This window comes from Pseudophryne corroboree, chromosome 4 (assembly GCF_028390025.1).
Source record: "Pseudophryne corroboree isolate aPseCor3 chromosome 4, aPseCor3.hap2, whole genome shotgun sequence".
In the NCBI taxonomy this organism is placed as follows: Eukaryota; Metazoa; Chordata; class Amphibia; order Anura; family Myobatrachidae; genus Pseudophryne; species Pseudophryne corroboree.
Window position 1 is genome coordinate 21780422 of NC_086447.1, and position 23723 is coordinate 21804144.

At 54.8% G+C, this 23723-nt stretch overlaps 1 protein-coding gene across 1 annotated transcript in view; it reads left to right on the top strand.

The window, feature by feature from the left end:
• LOC134910760 (zinc finger protein 701-like) overlaps nt 1-23723 on the top strand; it is a 158494-nt gene that overhangs the window by 86388 nt on the left and 48383 nt on the right. Inside the window, exons 6-7 of the mRNA XM_063919143.1 lie at nt 10374-10463; nt 10752-10934. Of these exons, the coding sequence (XP_063775213.1) occupies nt 10374-10463; nt 10752-10934 (273 nt within the window). The remainder of the gene's footprint in view (nt 1-10373; nt 10464-10751; nt 10935-23723) is intronic.

The following is a 23723-nucleotide window of genomic DNA, read 5'->3' on the forward strand; positions in this document are numbered from 1 at the left end:
TGTGATGATGACAGTGGGGATAGTATGGAAGTCTGGTATCCTGCAGGACAGTCACTCCCTGTGATGATGACAGTGGGGATAGTATGGAAGTCTGGTATCCCGCAGGACAGTCACTCCCTGTGATGATGACAGTGGGGATAGTATGGAAGTCTGGTATCCTGCAGGACAGTCACTCCCTGTGATGGTGACAGTGGGTATAGTATGGAAGTCTGGTATCCCGCAGGACAGTCACTCCCTGTGATGGTGACAGTGGGGATAGTATGGAAGTCTGGTATCCTGCAGGACAGTCACTCCCTGTGATGATGACAGTAGGGATAGTATGGAAGTCTGGTATCCTGCAGGACAGTCATCCCCTGTGATGGTGACAGTGGGGATAGTATGGAAGTCTGGTATCCGGCAGGACCGTCACTCCCTGTGATAATGACAGTGGGGATAGTATGGAAGTCTGGTATCCTGCAGGACAGTCACTCCCTGTGATAATGACAGTGGGGATAGTATAGAAGTCTGGTATCCTGCAGGACAGTCACTCCCTGTGATGGTGACAGTGGGGATAGTATGGAAGTCTGGTATCCTGCAGGACAGTCACTCCCTGTGATGATGACAGTGGGGATAGTATGGAAGTCTGGTATCCTGCAGGACAGTCACTCCCTGTGATGATGACAGTGGGGATAGTATGGAAGTCTGGTATCCTGCAGGACAGTCACTCCCTGTGATGATGACAGTGGGGATAGTATGGAAGTCTGGTATCCCGCAGGACAGTCACTCCCTGTGATGATGACAGTGGGGATAGTATGGAAGTCTGGTATCCTGCAGGACAGTCACTCCCTGTGATGGTGACAGTGGAGATAGTATGGAAGTCTGGTATCCTGCAGGACAGTCAATCCCTGTGATGCCGACAGTGGGGATAGTATGGAAGTCTGGTATCCCGCAGGACAGTCACTCCCTGTGATGATGACAGTGGAGATAGTATGGAAGTCTGGTATCCGGCAGGACAGTCACTCCCTGTGATGCCGACAGTGGGGATAGTATGGAAGTCTGGTATCCCGCAGGACTGTCACTCCCTGTGATGCCGACAGTGGGGATAGTATGGAAGTCTGGTATACCGCAGGACAGTCACTCCCTGTGATGCCGACAGTGGGGATAGTATGGAAGTCTGGTATACCGCAGGACAGTCACTCCCTGTGATGCCGACAGTGGGGATAGTATGGAAGTCTGGTATCCCGCAGGACTGTCACTCCCTGTGATGCCGACAGTGGGGATAGTATGGAAGTCTGGTATCCGGCAGGACAGTCATTCCCTGTGATGGTGACAGTGATGATAGTATGGAAGTCTGGTATCCTGCAGGACAGTCATTCCCTGTGATGATGACAGTGGGGATAGTATGGAAGTCTGGTATCCCGCAGGACAGTCACTCCCTGTGATGATGACAGTGGGGATAGTATGGAAGTCTGGTATCCCGCAGGACAGTCACTCCCTGTGATGGTGACAGTGGGGATAGTATGGAAGTCTGGTATCCCGCAGGACAGTCACTCCCTGTGATGATGACAGTGGGGATAGTATGGAAGTCTGGTATCCTGCAGGACAGTCACTCCCTGTGATGGTGACAGTGGGGATAGTATGGAAGTCTGGTATCCTGCAGGACAGTCACTCCCTGTGATGGTTACAGTGGGGATAGTATGGAAGTCTGGTATCCTGCAGGACAGTCACTCCCTGTGATGGTGACAGTGGGGATAGTATGGAAGTCTGGTATCCTGCAGGACAGTCACTCCCTGTGATGATGACAGTGGGGATAGTATGGAAGTCTGGTATCCTGCAGGACAGTCACTCCCTGTGATGATGACAGTGGGGATAGTATGGAAGTCTGGTATCCTGCAGGACAGTCACTCCCTGTGATGATGACAGTGGGGATAGTATGGAACTCTGGTATCCTGCAGGACAGTCACTCTCTGTGATGATGACAGTGGGGATAGTATGGAACTCTGGTATCCTGCAGGACAGTCACTCCCTGTGATGATGACAGTGGGGATAGTATGGAAGTCTGGTATCCCGCAGGACAGTCACTCTCTGTGATGATGACAGTGGGGATAGTATGGAAGTCTGGTATCCTGCAGGACAGTCACTCCCTGTGATGGTGACAGTGGGGATAGTATGGAAGTCTGGTATCCTGCAGGACAGTCACTCCCTGTGATAATGACAGTGGGGATAGTTTGGAAGTCTGGTATCCTGCAGGACAGTCACTCCCTGTGATGACAGTGGGGATAGTATGGCAGTCTGGTATCCTGCAGGACAGTCACTCCCTGTGATGATGACAGTGGGATAATATGGAAGTCTGGTATCCCGCAGGACAGTCACTCCCTGTGATGATGACAGTGGGGATAGTATAGAAGTCTGGTATCCTGCAGGACAGTCACTCCCTGTGATGGTGACAGTGGGGATAGTATGGAAGTCTGGTATCCCGCAGGACAGTCACTTCCTGTGATGATGACAGTGGGGATAGTATGGAAGTCTGGTATCCTGCAGGACAGTCACTCCCTGTGATCGTGACAGTGGGGATAGTATGGAAGTCTGGTATCCCGCAGGACAGTCACTCCCTGTGATGATGACAGTGGGGATAGTATGGAAGTCTGGTATCCTGCAGGACAGTCACTCCCTGTGATGATGACAGTGGGGATAGTATGGAAGTCTGGTATCCCGCAGGACAGTCACTCCCTGTGATGATGACAGTGGGGATAGTATGGAAGTCTGGTATCCCGCAGGACAGTCACTCCCTGTGATGATGACAGTGGGGATAGTATGGAAGTCTGGTATCCCGCAGGACAGTCACTCCCTGTGATGATGACAGTGGGGATAGTATGGAAGTCTGGTATCCTGCAGGACAGTCACTCCCTGTGATGATGACAGTGGGGATAGTATGGAAGTCTGGTATCCCGCAGGACCGTCACTCCCTGTGATGGTGACAGTGGAGATATTATGTTAGTCTGGTATCCCGCAGGACAGTCACTCCCTGTGATGCCGACAGTGGGGATAGTATGGAAGTCTGGTATCCCGCAGGACAGTCACTCCCTGTGATGCCGACAGTGGGGATAGTATGGAAGTCTGGTATCCGGCAGGACAGTCACTCCCTGTGATGATGACAGTGGGGATAGTATGGAAGTCTGGTATCCTGCAGGACAGTCACTCCCTGTGATGGTGACAGTGGGATAGTATGGAAGTCTGGTATCCGGCAGGACAGTCACTCCCTGTGATGGTGACAGTGGGGATAGTATAGAAGTCTGGTATCCTGCAGGACAGTCACTCCCTGTGATGCCGACAGTGGGGATAGTATGATAGTCTGGTATCCCGCAGGACTGTCACTCCCTGTGATGCCGTCAGTGGGGATAGTATGGAAGTCTGGTATCCGGCAGGACAGTCACTCCCTGTGATGATGACAGTGGGGATAGTATGGAAGTCTGGTATCCCGCAGGACAGTCATTCCCTGTGATGGTGACAGTGGGGATAGTATGGAAGTCTGGTATCCCGCAGGACAGTCACTCCCTGTGATGATGACAGTGGGGATAGTATGATAGTCTGGTATCCTGCATGACCGTCACTCCCTGTGATGATGACAGTGGGGATAGTATGGAAGTCTGGTATCCTGCAGGACAGTCACTCCCTGTGATGATGACAGTGGGGATAGTATGGAAGTCTGGTATCCTGCAGGACAGTCACTCCCTGTGATGGTGACAGTGGGGATAGTATGGAAGTCTGGTATCCTGCAGGACAGTCACTCCCTGTGATGGTGACAGTGGGGATAGTATGGAAGTATGGTATCCTGCAGGACAGTCACTCCCTGTGATGGTGACAGTGGGGATAGTATGGAAGTCTGGTATCCTGCAGATCCGTCACTCCCTGTGATGATGATGATGACAGTGGGGATAGTATGGAAGTCTGGTATCCCGCAGGACAGTCACTCCCTGTAATGATGACAGTGGGGATAGTATGGAAGTCTGGTATCCTGCAGGACAGTCACTCCCTGTGATGATGACAGTGGGGATAGTATGGAAGTCTGGTATCCCGCAGGACAGTCACTCCCTGTGATGGTGACAGTGGGGATAGTATGGAAGTCTGGTATCCTGCAGGACAGTCACTCCCTGTGATGATGACAGTGGGGTTAGTATGGAAGTCTGGTATCCTGCAGGACAGTCACTCCCTGTGATGATGACAGTGGGGATAGTATGGAAGTCTGGTATCCTGCAGGACAGTCACTCCCTGTGATGGTGACAGTGGGGATAGTATGGAAGTCTGGTATCCTGCAGGACAGTCACTCCCTGTGATGATGACAGTGGGGATAGTATGGAAGTCTGGTATCCTGCAGGACAGTCACTCCCTGTGATGATGACAGTGGGGATAGTATGGAAGTCTGGTATCCCGCAGGACAGTCACTCCCTGTGATGATGACAGTGGGGATAGTATGGAAGTCTGGTATCCTGCAGGACAGTCACTCCCTGTGATGATGACAGTGGGGATAGTATGGAAGTCTGGTATCCCGCAGGACCGTCACTCCCTGTGATGGTGACAGTGGGGATAGTATGGAAGTCTGGTATCCTGCAGGACAGTCACTCCCTGTGATGATGACAGTGGGGATAGTATGGAAGTCTGGTATCCGGCAGGACAGTCACTCCCTGTGATGATGACAGTGGGGATAGTATGGAAGTCTGGTATCCCGCAGGACAGTCACTCCCTGTGATGATGACAGTGGGGATAGTATGGAAGTCTGGTATCCTGCAGGACAGTCACTCCCTGTGATGATGACAGTGGGGATAGTATGGAAGTCTGGTATCCCGCAGGACCGTCACTCCCTGTGATGGTGACAGTGGGGATAGTATGGAAGTCTGGTATCCCGCAGGACAGTCACTCCCTGTGATGGTGACAGTGGGGATAGTATGGAAGTCTGGTATCCCGCAGGACAGTCACTCCCTGTGATGATGACAGTGGAGATAGTATGGAAGTCTGGTATCCCGCAGGACAGTCACTCCCTGTGATGATGACAGTGGAGATAGTATGGAAGTCTGGTATCCTGCAGGACAGTCACTCCCTGTGATGGTGACAGTGGGGATAGTATGGAAGTCTGGTATCCCGCAGGACAGTCACTCCCTGTGATGATGACAGTGGAGATAGTATGGAAGTCTGGTATCCTGCAGGACAGTCACTCCCTGTGATGATGACAGTGGGGATAGTATGGAAGTCTGGTATCCTGCAGGACAGTCACTCCCTGTGATGATGACAGTGGGGATAGTATGGAAGTCTGGTATCCCGCAGGACAGTCACTCCCTGTGATGATGACAGTGGGGATAGTATGGAAGTCTGGTATCCCGCAGGACAGTCACTCCCTGTGATGATGACAGTGGGGATAGTATGGAAGTCTGGTATCCCGCAGGACAGTCACTCCCTGTGATGATGACAGTGGGGATAGTATGGAAGTCTGGTATCCCGCAGGACAGTCACTCCCTGTGATGATGACAGTGGGGATAGTATGGAAGTCTGGTATCCTGCAGGACTGTCACTCCCTGTGATGATGACAGTGGGGATAGTATGGAAGTCTGGTATCCCGCAGGACCGTCACTCCCTGTGATGGTGACAGTGGAGATAGTATGTTAGTCTGGTATCCCGCAGGACAGTCACTCCCTGTGATGCCGACAGTGGGGATAGTATGGATGTCTGGTATCCCGCAGGACTGTCACTCCCTGTGATGCCGACAGTGGGGATAGTATGGAAGTCTGGAATCCGGCAGGACAGTCACTCCCTGTGATGATGACAGTGGGGATAGTATGGAAGTCTGGTATCCTGCAGGACAGTCACTCCCTGTGATGATGACAGTGGGGATAGTATGATAGTCTGGTATCCTGCAGGACAGTCACTCCCTGTGATGATGACAGTGGGGATAGTATGGAAGTCTGGTATCCTGCAGGTCCGTCACTCCCTGTGATGATGATGATGACAGTGGGGATAGTATGGAAGTCTGGTATCCTGCAGGACAGTCACTCCCTGTGATGGTGACAGTGGGGATAGTATGGAAGTCTGGTATCCTGCAGGACAGTCACTCCCTGTGATGGTGACAGTGGGGATAGTATGGAAGTCTGGTATCCTGCAGGACAGTCACTCCCTGTGATGGTGACAGTGGGGATAGTATGGAAGTCTGGTATCCTGCAGGTCCGTCACTCCCTGTGATGATGATGATGACAGTGGGGATAGTATGGAAGTCTGGTATCCTGCAGGACAGTCACTCCCTGTGATGGTGACAGTGGGGATAGTATGGAAGTCTGGTATCCTGCAGGACAGTCACTCCCTGTGATGGTGACAGTGGGGATAGTATGGAAGTCTGGTATCCTGCAGGACAGTCACTCCCTGTGATGATGACAGTGGAGATAGTATGGAAGTCTGGTATCCCGCAGGACAGTCATTCCCTGTGATGGTGACAGTGGGGATAGTATGGAAGTCTGGTATCCCGCAGGACAGTCACTCCCTGTGATGATGACAGTGGGGATAGTATGGAAGTCTGGTATCCTGCAGGACAGTCACTCCCTGTGATGATGACAGTGGGGATAGTATGATAGTCTGGTATCCTGCTGGACAGTCACTCCCTGTGATGATGACAGTGGGGATAGTATGGAAGTCTGGTATCCTGCAGGTCCGTCACTCCCTGTGATGATGATGATGACAGTGGGGATAGTATGGAAGTCTGGTATCCTGCAGGACAGTCACTCCCTGTGATGGTGACAGTGGGGATAGTATGGAAGTCTGGTATCCTGCAGGTCCGTCACTCCCTGTGGTGATGATGATGATGACAGTGGGGATAGTATGGAAGTCTGGTATCCTGCAGGACAGTCACTCCCTGTGATGGTGACAGTGGGGATAGTATGGAAGTCTGGTATCCTGCAGGACAGTCACTCCCTGTGATGGTGACAGTGGGGATAGTATGGAAGTCTGGTATCCTGCAGGACAGTCACTCCCTGTGATGATGACAGTGGGATAGTATGGAAGTCTGGTATCCCGCAGGACTGTCACTTCCTGTGATGATGACAGTGGGGATAGTATGGAAGTCTGGTATCCTGCAGGACAGTCACTCCCTGTGATGATGACAGTGGGGATAGTATGGAAGTATGGTATCCTGCAGGACAGTCACTCCCTGTGATGGTGACAGTGGGGATAGTATGGAAGTCTGGTATCCTGCAGGTCCGTCACTCCCTGTGGTGATGATGATGATGACAGTGGGGATAGTATGGAAGTCTGGTATCCTGCAGGACAGTCACTCCCTGTGATGATGACAGTGGGGATAGTATGGAAGTCTGGTATCCCGCAGGACAGTCACTCTCTGTGATGATGACAGTGGGGATAGTATGGAAGTCTGGTATCCCGCAGGACAGTCACTCCCTGTGATGGTGACAGTGGGGATAGTATGGAAGTCTGGTTTCCTGCAGGACAGTCACTCCCTGTGATGATGACAGTGGGGATAGTATGGAAGTCTGGTATCCTGCAGGACAGTCACTCCCTGTGATGGTGACAGTGGGGATAGTATGGAAGTCTGGTATCCTGCAGGACAGTCACTCCCTGTGATGATGACAGTGGGGATAGTATGGAAGTCTGGTATCCTGCAGGACAGTCACTCCATGTGATGATGACAGTGGGGATAGTATGGAAGTCTGGTATCCTGCAGGACAGTCACTCCCTGTGATGGTGACAGTGGGGATAGTATGGAAGTCTGGTATCCTGCAGGACAGTCACTCCATGTGATGATGACAGTGGGGATAGTATGGAAGTCTGGTATCCTGCAGGACAGTCACTCCCTGTGATGATGACAGTGGGGATAGTATGGAAGTCTGGTATCCTGCAGGACAGTCACTCCCTGTGATGATGACAGTGGGGATAGTATGGAAGTCTTGTATCCTGCAGGTCCGTCACTCCCTGTGATGATGATGATGACAGTGGGGATAGTATGGAAGTCTGGTATCCTGCAGGACAGTCACTCCCTGTGATGGTGACAGTGGGGATAGTATGGAAGTCTGGTATCCTGCAGGTCCGTCACTCCCTGTGATGATGATGATGATGACAGTGGGGATAGTATGGAAGTCTGGTATCCTGCAGGACAGTCACTCCCTGTGATGGTGACAGTGGGGATAGTATGGAAGTCTGGTATCCTGCAGGACAGTCACTCCCTGTGATGGTGACAGTGGGGATAGTATGGAAGTCTGGTATCCCGCAGGACAGTCACTCCCTGTGATGGTGACAGTGGGGATAGTATGGAAGTCTGGTATCCTGCAGGACAGTCACTCCCTGTGATGATGACAGTGGGGATAGTATGGAAGTCTGGTATCCTGCAGGACAGTCACTCCCTGTGATGATGACAGTGGGGATAGTATGGAAGTCTGGTATCCTGCAGGACAGTCACTCCCTGTGATGATGACAGTGGGGATAGTATGGAAGTCTGGTATCCTGCAGGACAGTCACTCCCTGTGATGGTGACAGTGAGATAGTATGGAAGTCTGGTATCCTGCAGGACAGTCACTCCCTGTGATGATGACAGTGGGGATAGTATGGAAGTCTGGTATCCCGCAGGACAGTCACTCCCTGTGATGGTGACAGTGGGGATAGTATGGAAGTCTGGTATCCTGCAGGACAGTCACTCCCTGTTATGATGACAGTGGGGATAGTATGGAAGTCTGGTATCCTGCAGGACAGTCACTCCCTGTGATGATGACAGTGGGATAGTATGGAAGTCTGGTATCCTGCAGGACAGTCACTCCCTGTGATGATGACAGTGGGGATTGTATGGAAGTCTGGTATCCTGCAGGACAGTCACTCCCTGTGATGATGACAGTGGGGATAGTATGGAAGTCTGGTATCCTGCAGGACAGTCACTCCCTGTGATGATGACAGTGGGATAGTATGGAAGTCTGGTATCCTGCAGGACAGTCACTCCCTGTGATGATGACAGTGGGATAGTATGGAAGTCTGGTATCCTGCAGGACAGTCACTCCCTGTGATGATGACAGTGGGGATAGTATGGAAGTCTGGTATCCTGCAGGACAGTCACTCCCTGTGATGATGACAGTGGGGATAGTATGGAAGTCTGGTATCCCGCAGGACAGTCACTCCCTGTGATGGTGACAGTGGGGATAGTATGGAAGTCTGGTATCCTGCAGGACAGTCACTCCCTGTGATGATGACAGTGGGATAGTATGGAAGTCTGGTATCCTGCAGGACAGTCACTCCCTGTGATGATGACAGTGGGGATAGTATGGAAGTCTGGTATCCTGCAGGACAGTCACTCCCTGTGATGATGACAGTGGGGATAGTATGGAAGTCTGGTATCCTGCAGGACAGTCACTCCCTGTGATGGTGACAGTGGGGATAGTATGGAAGTTTGGTATCCTGCAGGACAGTCACTCCCTGTAATGGTGACAGTGGGGATAGTATGGAAGTCTGGTATCCTGCAGGACAGTCACTCCCTGTGATGATGACAGTGGGGATAGTATGGAAGTCTGGTATCCTGCAGGACAGTCACTCCCTGTGATGATGACAGTGGGGATAGTATGGAAGTCTGGTATCCTGCAGGACAGTCACTCCCTGTGATGATGACAGTGGGGATAGTATGGAAGTCTGGTATCCCGCAGGACAGTCACTCCCTGTGATGGTGACAGTGGGGATAGTATGGAAGTCTGGTATCCTGCAGGACAGTCACTCCCTGTGATGATGACAGTGGGATAGTATGGAAGTCTGGAGGTATCTGATTATTCCACAGAGGGACTGGTGGGAAATCCAGCAGGCTGGCTCTCAACTGCGTGTGTCTTCCCCTACAGGTACATAATGGGGCTGCTCCCTATAAATTAGATGTACGAGAGATTTCAGGCTATCCGCCACCTCCGTCGTGGCCCCCAGGTTATGTGATCCGTGGCGGAGCCACCTGGCCCCCCAAACAGTGTCTCAAGGCTGAAGCCTTTACTATTACTCCCGGTGAGCCGGCGGAGATACCTACTCCATACTCACCCCGAGACCGGCTCCCCTGGTAGAGAGGAAACAGGGCGACCTACTGGCATTCCAATATCAGCCTTGTCCGCCCCAATATCACGCCTCCCAGAGACTCTTCCAGGATGTCTGTCACTTTTATTCTGCACGTTCCCCTATTATTGTGCAGCTGTGTCCTGATGCATCATCGCTGGTGGCGTCACACGTCTTTTTTTTGCCGAAAATGCATCCTAGACGCAACGCGATGGGACCAGGTGACGGCACTGGTTAATATGACACATGACACTTGTATGTGCGTGTGCCGGGGATGCGTGTCTACACCATAGGGTGATGAGTCGTGGCTGAGCGATGTCTTCTGCTTCCTCCCCCAGATTGCAGCCCGGATATATTGCTGAGGATAAAGCAGGACGAGCTGACGTCTTTCCGGGACCTTCCACCGCAGAGCCCCACGCACAGCGCCGGTAAGGCCGCAGCCTGAATGCATGGACTGTCTCCTCCAGGCCATGGGGGTCCCCAAAGTTATCCGTTCAGTTCTTATGGGTACAGAATACTTGTGGTGCCTTCTGGTTATTGCCCCCTAGAGGGCACCACTCAGCATATGATCCGCATTCTGTTGCATTGTGATGTAAATCGGATGGGCGTCTGATGTTATGTGTATTTATCTCGGGGTGTCAGTAAGACCTATTTCTCCCTATGAGCACATGACCTATGTCGCTATAGAGATAACACTGTGTCCTCTGTATACGCAGCGGAACCCATCGTCTCGCCCGTGTTCTCGCTGCAGAGAGAGGAGGAGAAGACGTTACATCCCGCGGACAGGTCAGAGGTCAGGACCGGCCACATACACAGTGAGTCTGGGGGAGTCCATAGCACAGAGCAGATATGGATTCCAGATAGCGCATTTCCCACTGATCATTATTCTGATATTAGCAGTCATCTTGGTCACAGATGTCCACGGTGACCGTCCCCTGCTGTAATCCATTGCTGCGTCCCTCCCCTGCTGTAACCCATTGCTGCGTCCGTCCCCTGCTGTAACCCATTGCTGCATTCCTCCCCTGCTGTAATCCATTGCTGCATTCCTCCCCTGCTGTAATCCATTGCTGCATTCCTCCCCTGCTGTAATCCATTGCTGCGTCCGTCCCCTGCTGTAATCCATTGCTGCGTCCGTCCCCTGCTGTAACCCATTGCTGCGTCCGTCCCCTGCTGTAACCCATAGCTGTATCCGTCTCCTGCTGTAACCCATAGCTGTATCCGTCTCCTGCTGTAACCCATTGGTGCATCCGTCCCCTGCTATAATCCATTGCTGCGTCCGTCCCCTGCTGTAACCCATAGCTGCATCCATCTCCTGCTGTAACCCATTGCTGCATCCGTCTCCTGCTGTAACCCATAGCTGCGTCCCTCCCCTGCTGTAACCCATTGCTGCGTCCGTCCCCTGCTGTAACCCATTGGTGCGTCCGTCCCCTGCTGTAACCCATTGCTGCGTCCGTCTCCTGCTGTAACCCATAGCTGATTCCCTCTCCTGCTGTAACCCATAGCTGCGTCTCTCCCCTGCTGTAACCCATAGCTGCGTCCCTCCCCTGCCGTAACCCATAGCTGCGTCCCTCCCCTGCTGTAACCCATAGCCTCTCCTATGATTCCCTCTCCTGCTGTAACCCAAAGCTGCGTCCCTCCCCTGCCGTAGCCCATAGCTGCGTCCCTCCCCTGCCGTAAACCATAGCTGCGTCCCTCCCCTGCTGTAACCCATAGCTACGTCCCTCCCCTGCTGCTTCCCATAGCTGTGTCCCTCCCCTGCTGTAACCCATAGCTGCGTCCCTCCCCTGCCGTAACCCATAGCTGCGTCCCTCCCCTGCTGTAACCCATAGCTACGTCCCTCCCCTGCTGCTTCCCATAGCTGCGTCCCTCCCCTGCTGCTTCCCATAGCTGCGTCCCTCCCCTGCTGTAACCCATAGCTGCGTCCCTCCTCTGCTGTAACCCATAGCTACGTCCCTCTCCTGCTGTAACCCATTACTGCATCCGTCTCCTGCTGTAACCCATAGCTGCATCCGTCTCCTGCTGTAACCCATTGGTGCATCCGTCCCCTGCTGTAACCCATAGCTACGTCCCTCCCCTGCTGTATCTCATAGCTGCATCTGTTCCCTGCTGTAACACATAGCTGCGTCCCTCCCCTGCTGTAACCCATTGGTGCGTCCCTCCCCTGCTGTAACCCATAGCTGCGTCCCTCCCCTGCTGTAACCCATTGCTGCGTCCCTCCCCTGCTGTAACCCATTGCTGCGTCCCTCTCCTGCTGTAACCCATAGCTGCGTCCGTTCCCTGCTGTAACCCATAGCTGCGTCCCTCCCCTGCTGTAACCCATTGCTGCGTCTCTCTCCTGCTGTAACCCATAGCTGCGTCCGTTCCCTGCTGTAACCCATAGCTGCGTCCATCGCTTGCCGTAACCCATAGCTGCGTTCCTCCCCTGCTGTAACCCATTGGTGCGTCCCTCCCCTGCTGTAACCCATTGGTGCGTCCCTCCCCTGCTGTAACCCATTGGTGCTTCCCTCCCCTGCTGTAACCCATTGGTGCGTCCCTCCCCTGCTGTAACCCATTGGTGCGTCCCTCCCCTGCTGTAACCCATTGGTGCGTCCCTCCCCTGCTGTAACCCATTGGTGCGTCCGTCCCCTGCTGTAACCCATAGCTGCGTCCCTCCCCTGCTGTAACCCATTGCTGTGTCCCTCCCCTGCTGTAACCCATTGCTGTGTCCGACCCCTGCTGTTGCTGCGTCCGTCCCCTGCTGTAACCCATTGGTGCGTCCCTCCCCTGCTGTAACCCATTGGTGCGTTCCTCCCCTGCTGTAACCCATAGCTGCGTCCGTCCCCTGCTGTAACCCATTGGTGCGTCCCTCCCCTGCTGTAACTCATTGCTGCGTCCCTCCCCTGCTGTAACCCATTGCGTCGTCCCTCCCCTACTGTAACCCATTGCGTCGTCCCTCCCCTACTGTAACCCATTGCTGCGTCCCTCCCCTACTGTAAGCCATTGCTGCGTCCGTCCCCTGCTTTAACCCATTGCTGCGTCCCTCCCCTGCTGTAATCCATTGCTGCGTCCGTCCCCTGCTGTAACCCATTGCTGCGTCCCTGCCCTACTGTAACCCATTGCTGCGTCCCTCCCCTACTGTAAGCCATTGCTGCGTCCCTCCCCTGCTGTAACCCATAGCTGCGTCCCTCCCCTACTGTAAGCCATTGCTGCGTCCCTCCCCTACTGTAAGCCATTGCTGCGTCCCTCCCCTGCTGTAACCCATTGCTGCGTCCGTCCCCTGCTGTAACCCATTGCTGTGTCCGTCCCCTGCTGTAACCCATTGCTGCGTCCCTACCCTGTTGTAACCCATTGCTGCGTCCCTCCCCTACTGTAAGCCATTGCTGCGTCCCTCCCCTACTGTAAGCCATTGCTGCGTCCCTCCCCTGCTGTAACCCATTGCTGCGTCCGTCCCCTGCTGTAACCCATTGCTGTGTCCGTCCCCTGCTGTAACCCATTGCTGTGTCCGTCCCCTGCTGTAACCCATTGCTGTGTCCGACCCCTGCTGTTGCTGCGTCCCTCCCCTGCTGTAACCCATTGGTGCGTCCCTCCCCGCTGTAACCCATTGGTGCGTTCCTCCCCTGCTGTAACCCATTGCTGTGTCCCTCCCCTGCTGTAACCCATTGCTGCGTCCCTCCCCTACTGTAACCCATTGCTGCGTCCCTCCCCTGCTGTAACCCATTGGTGCGTCCCTCCCCTGCTGTAACCCATTGGTGCGTCCCTCCCCTGCTGTAACCCATAGCTGCGTCCGTCCCCTGCTGTAACCCATAGCTGCGTCCGTCCCCTGCTGTAACCCATTGGTGCGTCCCTCCCCTGCTGTAACTCATTGCTGCGTCCCTCCCCTGCTGTAACCCATTGCTGCGTCCCTCCCCTACTGTAACCCATTGCGTCGTCCCTCCCCTACTGTAACCCATTGCTGCGTCCCTCCCCTACTGTAAGCCATTGCTGCGTCCCTCCCCTGCTGTAACCCATTGCTGCGTCCGTCCCCTGCTTTAACCCATTGGTGCGTCCCTCCCCTGCTGTAATCCATTGCTGCGTCCGTCCCCTGCTGTAACCCATTGCTGCGTCCCTCCCCTACTGTAACCCATTGCTGCGTCCCTCCCCTACTGTAACCCATTGCTGCGTCCCTCCCCTGCTGTAACCCATTGCTGCGTCCCTCCCCTACTGTAACCCATTGCTGCGTCCCTCCCCGCTGTAACCCATTGGTGCGTTCCTCCCCTGCTGTAACCCATTGCTGTGTCCCTCCCCTGCTGTAACCCATTGCTGCGTCCCTCCCCTACTGTAAGCCATTGCTGCGTCCCTCCCCTACTGTAAGCCATTGCTGTGTCCGTCCCCTGCTGTAACCCATTGCTGCGTCCCTCCCCTACTGTAAGCCATTGCTGCGTCCCTCCCCTACTGTAAGCCATAGCTGCGTCCGTCCCCTGCCGTAACCCATAGCTGCGTCCGTCCCCTGCCGTAACCCATAGCTGCGTCCGTCCCCTGCCGTAACCCATAGCTGCGTCCGTCCCCTGCCGTAACCCATAGCTGCGTCCGTCCCCTGCCGTAACCCATTGCTGCGTCCGTCTCCTGCCGTAACCCATTGCTGCGTCCCTCCCCTGCTGTAACCCATTGCTGCGTCCCTCCCCTGCTGTAACCCATTGGTGCGTCCGTCCCCTGCTGTAACCCATTGGTGCGTCCGTCTCCTGCTGTAACCCATTGCTACGTCCGTCCCCTGCCGTAACCCATTGGTGCGTCCGTCTCCTGCCGTAACCCATTGCTGCGTCCGTCTCCTGCTGTAACCCATTGCTGCGTCCCTCCCCTGCTGTAACCCATTGCTGCGTCCCTCCCCTGCTGTAACCCATTGGTGCGTCCGTCTCCTGCTGTAACCCATTGCTGCGTCCGTCCCCTGCTGTAACCCATTGGTGCGTCCGTCTCCTGCTGTAACCCATTGCTGCGTCCGTCCCCTGGCCCTGTGTGGAGGGTCGATGCTTGTAAGCCAGGGACCTCGGCCACCACAGGCCATCCTGATGCTTGCCTCTAAGGGGCTGATTCGGACCTGATCGGTGCTGTGTGTTTTTGCAATCAGGTCTGAACTGTACATGCTCCGGTGCAGCGTCTGCCTGATCGACGGGCAGAGGTGGTCGCTGGGCTGGAGGTGGTGAGCTGGTGGGTATGAGGGGTCTGTAACTTCCCGGCCACCTGAGCGGTTCCTGTCGCCAGGCCTGGGGTCCAGCAGGGGTAAGGCAGAGACATTCTGTGGGCCCTACACTGGGCAGGGGCAGTAATTGTGGGTTCAGTATAATTTACAGACGGACACAATACCGGCGCTCATAGCGGCTAATTCAGGCTGGATGTCAGTGTGTAACCATGTGATAAATCACACTGACAGCTGTCTCCTTCTCTCCCATATCCCACTGTGGATTGTGTCACACACAGCAATAGCCGCAGCCCTATAATCCACACGCTATATATACCAACTCCCCACTGACCCCAGCCGCAATCACCACAGCCTGGAGGGGGGTCTACCAGCTGCTCTGCCGTCCCCGGGGGTTATCCTGCATCACGCTGCGTCTCCTCCCCCTGCGCCTCCTAATCACATGTTATCCTGCTATTAATATCTCCTGCTCCGCAGACTATCACACCCCCGAGACCGAGGCGCAGCTGCTGCTCACTCTGACTTCCCCGGCTGTGTAGTGTGTATAGACGCTGTGTGACGTCACCCCCAGTAATACAGAGCGTCCGCACCCTGACTGACAGTGTACTGTGACTGTACTGCCGGCAGCCGGTATACTCTATAGACGCTGTGTGACGTCACCCCCAGTAATACAGAGCGGCCGCACCCTGACTGACAGTGTACTGTGACTGTACTGCCGGCAGCCGGTATACTCTATAGACGCTGTGTGACATCACCCCCAGTAATACAGAGCGGCCGCACCCTGACTGACAGTGTACTGTGACTGTACTGCCGGCAGCCGGTATACTCTATAGACGCTGTGTGACGTCACCCCCCAGTAATACAGAGCGGCCGCACCCTGACTGACAGTGTACTGTGACTGTTACTGCCGGCAGCCGGTATACTCTATAGACGCTGTGTGACATCACACCCCCAGTAATACAGAGCGGCCGCACCCTGACTGACAGTGTACTGTGACTGTACTGCCGGCAGCCAGTATACTCTATAGACGCTGTGTGACATCACCCCCCAGTAATACAGAGCGGCCGCACCCTGACTGACAGTGTACTGTGACTGTACTGCCGGCAGCCGGTATACTCTATAGACGCTGTGTGACATCACCCCCCAGTAATACAGAGCGGCCGCACCCTGACTGACAGTGTACTGTGACTGTACTGCCGGCAGCCAGTATACTCTATAGACGCTGTGTGACATCACCCCCCAGTAATACAGAGCGGCCGCACCCTGACTGACAGTGTACTGTGACTGTACTGCCGGCAGTCGGTATACTCTATAGACGCTGTGTGACGTCACCCCCAGTAATACAGAGCGGCCGCACCCTGACTGACAGTGTACTGTGACTGTACTGCCTGCAGCCGTATACTCTATAGACGCTGTGTGACGTCACCCCCCAGTAATACAGAGCGGCCGCACCCTGACTGACAGTGTACTGTGACTGTACTGCCGGCAGCCGGTATACTCTATAGACGCTGTGTGACATCACCCCCAGTAATACAGAGCGGCCGCACCCTGACTGACAGTGTACTGTGACTGTACTGCCGGCAGCCGGTATACTCTATAGACGCTGTGTGACGTCACCCCAGTAATACAGAGCGGCCGCACCCTGACTGACAGTGTACTGTGACTGTACTGCCGGCAGCCGGTATACTCTATAGACGCTGTGTGACATCACCCCCAGTAATACAGAGCGGCCGCACCCTGACTGACAGTGTACTGTGACTGTACTGCCGGCAGCCGGTATACTCTATAGACGCTGTGTGACGTCACCCCCAGTAATACAGAGCGTCCGCACCCTGACTGACAGTGTACTGTGACTGTACTGCCGGCAGCCGGTATACTCTATAGACGCTGTGTGACGTCACCCCCAGTAATACAGAGCGGCCGCACCCTGACTGACAGTGTACTGTGACTGTACTGCCGGCAGCCAGTATACTCTATAGACGCTGTGTGACATCACCCCCAGTAATACAGAGCGGCCGCACCCTGACTGACAGTGTACTGTGACTGTACTGCCGGCAGCCGGTATACTCTATAGACGCTGTGTGACATCACCCCCAGTAATACAGAGCGGCCCGCACCCTGACTGACAGTGTACTGTGACTGTACTGCCGGCAGCCGGTATAGCTCTATAGACGCTGTGTGACGTCACCCCCAGTAATACAGAGCGGCCGCACCCTGACTGACAGTGTACTGTGACTGTACTGCCGGCAGCCGGTATACTCTATAGACGCTGTGTGACATCACACCCAGTAATACAGAGCGGGCCGCACCCTGACTGACAGTGTACTGTGACTGTACTGCCGGCAGCCGGTATACTCTATAGACGCTGTGTGACGTCACCCCCAGTAATACAGAGCGGCCGCACCCTGACTGACAGTGTACTGTGACTGTACTGCCGGCAGCCGGTATACTCTATAGACGCTGTGTGACGTCACCCCCAGTAATACAGAGCGGCCGCACCTGACTGACAGTGTACTGTGACTGTACTGCCGGCAGCCGGTATACTCTATAGACGCTGTGTGACGTCACCCCCAGTAATACAGAGCGGCCGCACCCTGACTGACAGTGTACTGTGACTGTACTGCCGGCAGCCGTATACTCTATAGACGCTGTGTGACGTCACCCCCAGTAATACAGAGCGGCCGCAACCCTGACTGACAGTGTACTGTGACTGTACTGCCGGCAGCCGGTATACTCTATAGACGCTGTGTGACGTCACCCCCCAGTAATACAGAGCGGCCCGCAACCTGACTGACAGTGTACTGTGACTGTACTGCCTGCAGCCGGTATACTCTATAGACGCTGTGTGACGTCACCCCCAGTAATACAGAGCGTCCGCACCCTGACTGACAGTGTACTGTGACTGTACTGCCGGCAGCCGGTATACTCTATAGACGCTGTGTGACGTCACCCCCAGTAATACAGAGCGGCCGCACCCTGACTGACAGTGTACTGTGACTGTACTGCCGGCAGCCGGTATACTCTATAGACGCTGTGTGACGTCACCCCCCCAGTAATACAGAGCGTCCGCACCCTGACTGACAGTGTACTGTGACTGTACTGCCGGCAGCCGGTATACTCTATAGACGCTGTGTGACATCACACCCCCAGTAATACAGAGCGGCCGCACCCTGACTGACAGTGTACTGTGACTGTACTGCCGGCAGCCGGTATACTCTATAGACGCTGTGTGACATCACCCCCCAGTAATACAGAGCGGCCGCACCCTGACTGACAGTGTACTGTGACTGTACTGCCGGCAGCCGGTATACTCTATAGACGCTGTGTGACAGTCACACCCCCAGTAATACAGAGCGGCCGCACCCTGACTGACAGTGTACTGTGACTGTACTGCCGGCAGCCGGTATACTCTATAGACGCTGTGTGACATCACACCCCAGTAATACAGAGCGGCCGCACCCTGACTGACAGTGTACTGTGACTGTACTGCCGGCAGCCGGTATACTCTATAGACGCTGTGTGACGTCCACCCCCAGTAATACAGAGCGGCCGCACCCTGACTGACAGTGTACTGTGACTGTACTGCCGGCAGCCGGTATACTCTATAGACGCTGTGTGACATCACACCCAGTAATACAGAGCGGCCGCACCCTGACTGACAGTGTACTGTGACTGTACTGCCGGCAGCCGGTATACTCTATAGACGCTGTGTGACATCACCCCCCAGTAATACAGAGCGGCCGCACCCTGACTGACAGTGTACTGTGACTGTACTGCCGGCAGCCGTATACTCTATAGACGCTGTGTGACATCACCCCCAGTAATACAGAGCGGCCGCACCCTGACTGACAGTGTACTGTGACAGTACTGCCGGCAGCCGGTATACTCTATAGACGCTGTGTGACGTCACCCCCCAGTAATACAGAGCGGCCGCACCCTGACTGACAGTGTACTGTGACTGTACTGCCGGCAGCCGGTATACTCTATAGACGCTGTGTGACATCACCCCCAGTAATACAGAGCGGCCGCACCCTGACTGACAGTGTACTGTGTACTGTACTGCCTGCAGCCGGTATACTCTATAGACGCTGTGTGACGTCACCCCCAGTAATACAGAGCGGCCGCACCCTGACTGACAGTGTACTGTGACTGTACTGCCGGCAGCCGGTATACTCTATAGACGCTGTGTGACATCACACCCCCAGTAATACAGAGCGGCCGCACCCCTGACTGACAGTGTACTGTGACTGTACTGCCGGCAGCCGGTATACTCTATAGACGCTGTGTGACGTCACCCCCAGTAATACAGAGCGGCCGCACCCTGACTGACAGTGTACTGTGACTGTACTGCCGGCAGCCAGTATACTCTATAGACGCTGTGTGACATCACCCCCAGTAATACAGAGCGGCCGCACCCTGACTGACAGTGTACTGTGACTGTACTGCCTGCAGCCGGTATACTCTATAGACACTGTGTGACGTCACCCCCAGTAATACAGAGCGGCCGCACCCTGACTGACAGTGTACTGTGACTGTACTGCCGGCAGCCGGTATACTCTATAGACGCTGTGTGACGTCACCCCCAGTAATACAGAGCGGCCGCACCCTGACTGACAGTGTACTGTGACTGTACTGCCTGCAGCCGGTATACTCTATAGACACTGTGTGACGTCACCCCCAGTAATACAGAGCGGCCGCACCCTGACTGACAGTGTACTGTGACTGTACTGCCGGCAGCCAGTATACTCTATAGACGCTGTGTGACGTCACACCCCAGTAATACAGAGCGGCCGCACCCTGACTGACAGTGTACTGTGACTGTACTGCCGGCAGCCGGTATACTCTATAGACGCTGTGTGACGTCACCCCCAGTAATACAGAGCGGCCGCACCCCTGACTGACAGTGTACTGTGACTGTACTGCCTGCAGCCGGTATACTCTATAGACGCTGTGTGACGTCACCCCCAGTAATACACAGCGGCCGCTACCCTGACTGACAGTGTACTGTGACTGTACTGCCGGCAGCCAGTATACTCTATAGACGCTGTGTGACATCACCCCCCAGTAATACAGAGCGGCCGCACCCTGACTGACAGTGTACTGTGACTGTACTGCCTGCAGCCGGTATACTCTATAGACGCTGTGTGACGTCACCCCCAGTAATACAGAGCGGCCGCACCCTGACTGACAGTGTACTGTGACTGTACTGCCGGCAGCCAGTATACTCTATAGACGCTGTGTGACATCACCCCCCAGTAATACAGAGCGGCCGCACCCTGACTGACAGTGTACTGTGACTGTACTGCCGGCAGCCGGTATACTCTATAGACGCTGTGTGACATCACCCCCCAGTAATACAGAGCGGCCGCACCCTGACTGACAGTGTACTGTGACTGTACTGCCGGCAGCCGGTATACTCTATAGACGCTGTGTGACATCACACCCAGTAATACAGAGCGGCCGCACCCTGACTGACAGTGTACTGTGACTGTACTGCCGGCAGCCGGTATACTCTATAGACGCTGTGTGACATCACCCCCAGTAATACAGAGCGGCCGCACCCTGACTGACAGTGTACTGTGACTGTACTGCCGGCAGCCGGTATACTCTATAGACGCTGTGTGACGTCACCCCCAGTAATACAGAGCGGCCGCACCCTGACTGACAGTGTACTGTGACTGTACTGCCGGCAGCCGGTATACTCTATAGACGCTGTGTGACATCACACCCCCAGTAATACAGAGCGGCCGCACCCTGACTGACAGTGTACTGTGACTGTACTGCCGGCAGCCGGTATACTCTATAGACGCTGTGTGACGTCACCCCCAGTAATACAGAGCGGCCGCACCCTGACTGACTGTGTACTGTGACTGTACTGCCGGCAGCCGGTATACTCTATAGACGCTGTGTGACATCACACCCCCAGTAATACAGAGCGGCCGCACCCTGACTGACAGTGTACTGTGACTGTACTGCCGGCAGCCAGTATACTCTATAGACGCTGTGTGACATCACACCCCCAGTAATACAGAGCGGCCGCACCCTGACTGACAGTGTACTGTGACTGTACTGCCGGCAGCCGGTATACTCTATAGACGCTGTGTGACGTCACCCCCAGTAATACAGAGCGGCCGCACCCTGACTGACAGTGTACTGTGACTGTACTGCCGGCAGCCGGTATACTCTATAGACGCTGTGTGACATCACACCCCCAGTAATACAGAGCGGCCGCACCCTGACTGACAGTGTACTGTGACTGTACTGCCGGCAGCCGGTATACTCTATAGACGCTGTGTGACGTCACCCCCCAGTAATACAGAGCGGCCGCACCCTGACTGACAGTGTACTGTGACTGTACTGCCGGCAGCCGGTATACTCTATAGACGCTGTGTGACATCACCCCCAGTAATACAGAGCGGCCGCACCCTGACTGACAGTGTACTGTGACTGTACTGCCGGCAGCCGGTATACTCTATAGACGCTGTGTGACATCACCCCCAGTAATACAGAGCGGCCGCACCCTGACTGACAGTGTACTGTGACTGTACTGCCGCAGCCGGTATACTCTATAGACGCTGTGTGACGTCACCCCCAGTAATACAGAGCGGCCGCACCCTGACTGACAGTGTACTGTGACTGTACTGCCAGCAGCCAGTATACTCTATAGACGCTGTGTGACGTCACCCCCAGTAATACAGAGCGGCCGCACCCTGACTGACAGTGTACTGTGACTGTACTGCCGGCAGCCGGTATACTCTATAGACACTGTGTGACATCACCCCCAGTAATACAGAGCGGCCGCACCCTGACTGACAGTGTACTGTGACTGTACTGCCGGCAGCCGGTATACTCTATAGACGCTGTGTGACGTCAACCCCAGTAATACAGAGCGGCCGCACCCTGACTGACAGTGTACTGTGACTGTACTGCCGGCAGCCGGTATACTCTATAGACGCTGTGTGACATCACACCCCCAGTAATACAGAGCGGCCGCACCCTGACTGACAGTGTACTGTGACTGTACTGCCGGCAGCCAGTATACTCTATAGACGCTGTGTGACGTCACACCCAGTAATACAGAGCGGCCGCACCCTGACTGACAGTGTACTGTGACTGTACTGCCGGCAGCCGGTATACTCTATAGACGCTGTGTGACGTCACCCCCAGTAATACAGAGCGGCCGCACCCTGACTGACAGTGTACTGTGACTGTACTGCCGGCAGCCGGTATACTCTATAGACGCTGTGTGACGTCACCCCCAGTAATACAGAGCGTCCGCACCCTGACTGACAGTGTACTGTGACTGTACTGCCGGCAGCCAGTATACTCTATAGACGCTGTGTGACATCACCCCCAGTAATACAGAGCGGCCGCACCCTGACTGACAGTGTACTGTGACTGTACTGCCGGCAGCCGGTATACTCTATAGACGCTGTGTGACATCACACCCAGTAATACAGAGCGGCCGCACCCTGACTGACAGTGTACTGTGACTGTACTGCCGGCAGCCGGTATACTCTATAGACGCTGTGTGACGTCACCACCCAGTAATACAGAGCGGCCGCACCCTGACTGACAGTGTACTGTGACTGTACTGCCGGCAGCCGGTATACTCTATAGACGCTGTGTGACATCACCCCCAGTAATACAGAGCGGCCGCACCCTGACTGACAGTGTACTGTGACTGTACTGCCGGCAGCCGGTATACTCTATAGACGCTGTGTGACATCACACCCCCAGTAATACAGAGCGGCCGCACCCTGACTGACAGTGTACTGTGACTGTACTGCCTGCAGCCGGTATACTCTATAGACGCTGTGTGACATCACCCCCAGTAATACAGAGCGGCCGCACCCTGACTGACAGTGTACTGTGACTGTACTGCCGGCAGCCGGTATACTCTATAGACGCTGTGTGACGTCACCCCCAGTAATACAGAGCGGCCGCACCCTGACTGACAGTGTACTGTGACTGTACTGCCGGCAGCCGGTATACTCTATAGACGCTGTGTGACATCACCCCCAGTAATACAGAGCGGCCGCACCCTGACTGACAGTGTACTGTGACTGTACTGCCTGCAGCCGGTATACTCTATAGACGCTGTGTGACGTCACCCCCCAGTAATACAGAGCGGCCGCACCCTGACTGACAGTGTACTGTGACTGTACTGCCGGCAGCCGGTATACTCTATAGACGCTGTGTGACGTCACCCCCAGTAATACAGAGCGGCCGCACCCCTGACTGACAGTGTACTGTGACTGTACTGCCGGCAGCCAGTATACTCTATAGACGCTGTGTGACGTCACCCCCAGTAATACAGAGCGGCCGCACCCTGACTGACAGTGTACTGTGACTGTACTGCCGGCAGCCGGTATACTCTATAGACGCTGTGTGACGTCACCCCCAGTAATACAGAGCGGGCCGCACCCTGACTGACAGTGTACTGTGACTGTACTGCCGGCAGCCGGTATACTCTATAGACGCTGTGTAACATCACCCCCAGTAATACAGAGCGGCCGCACCCTGACTGACAGTGTAC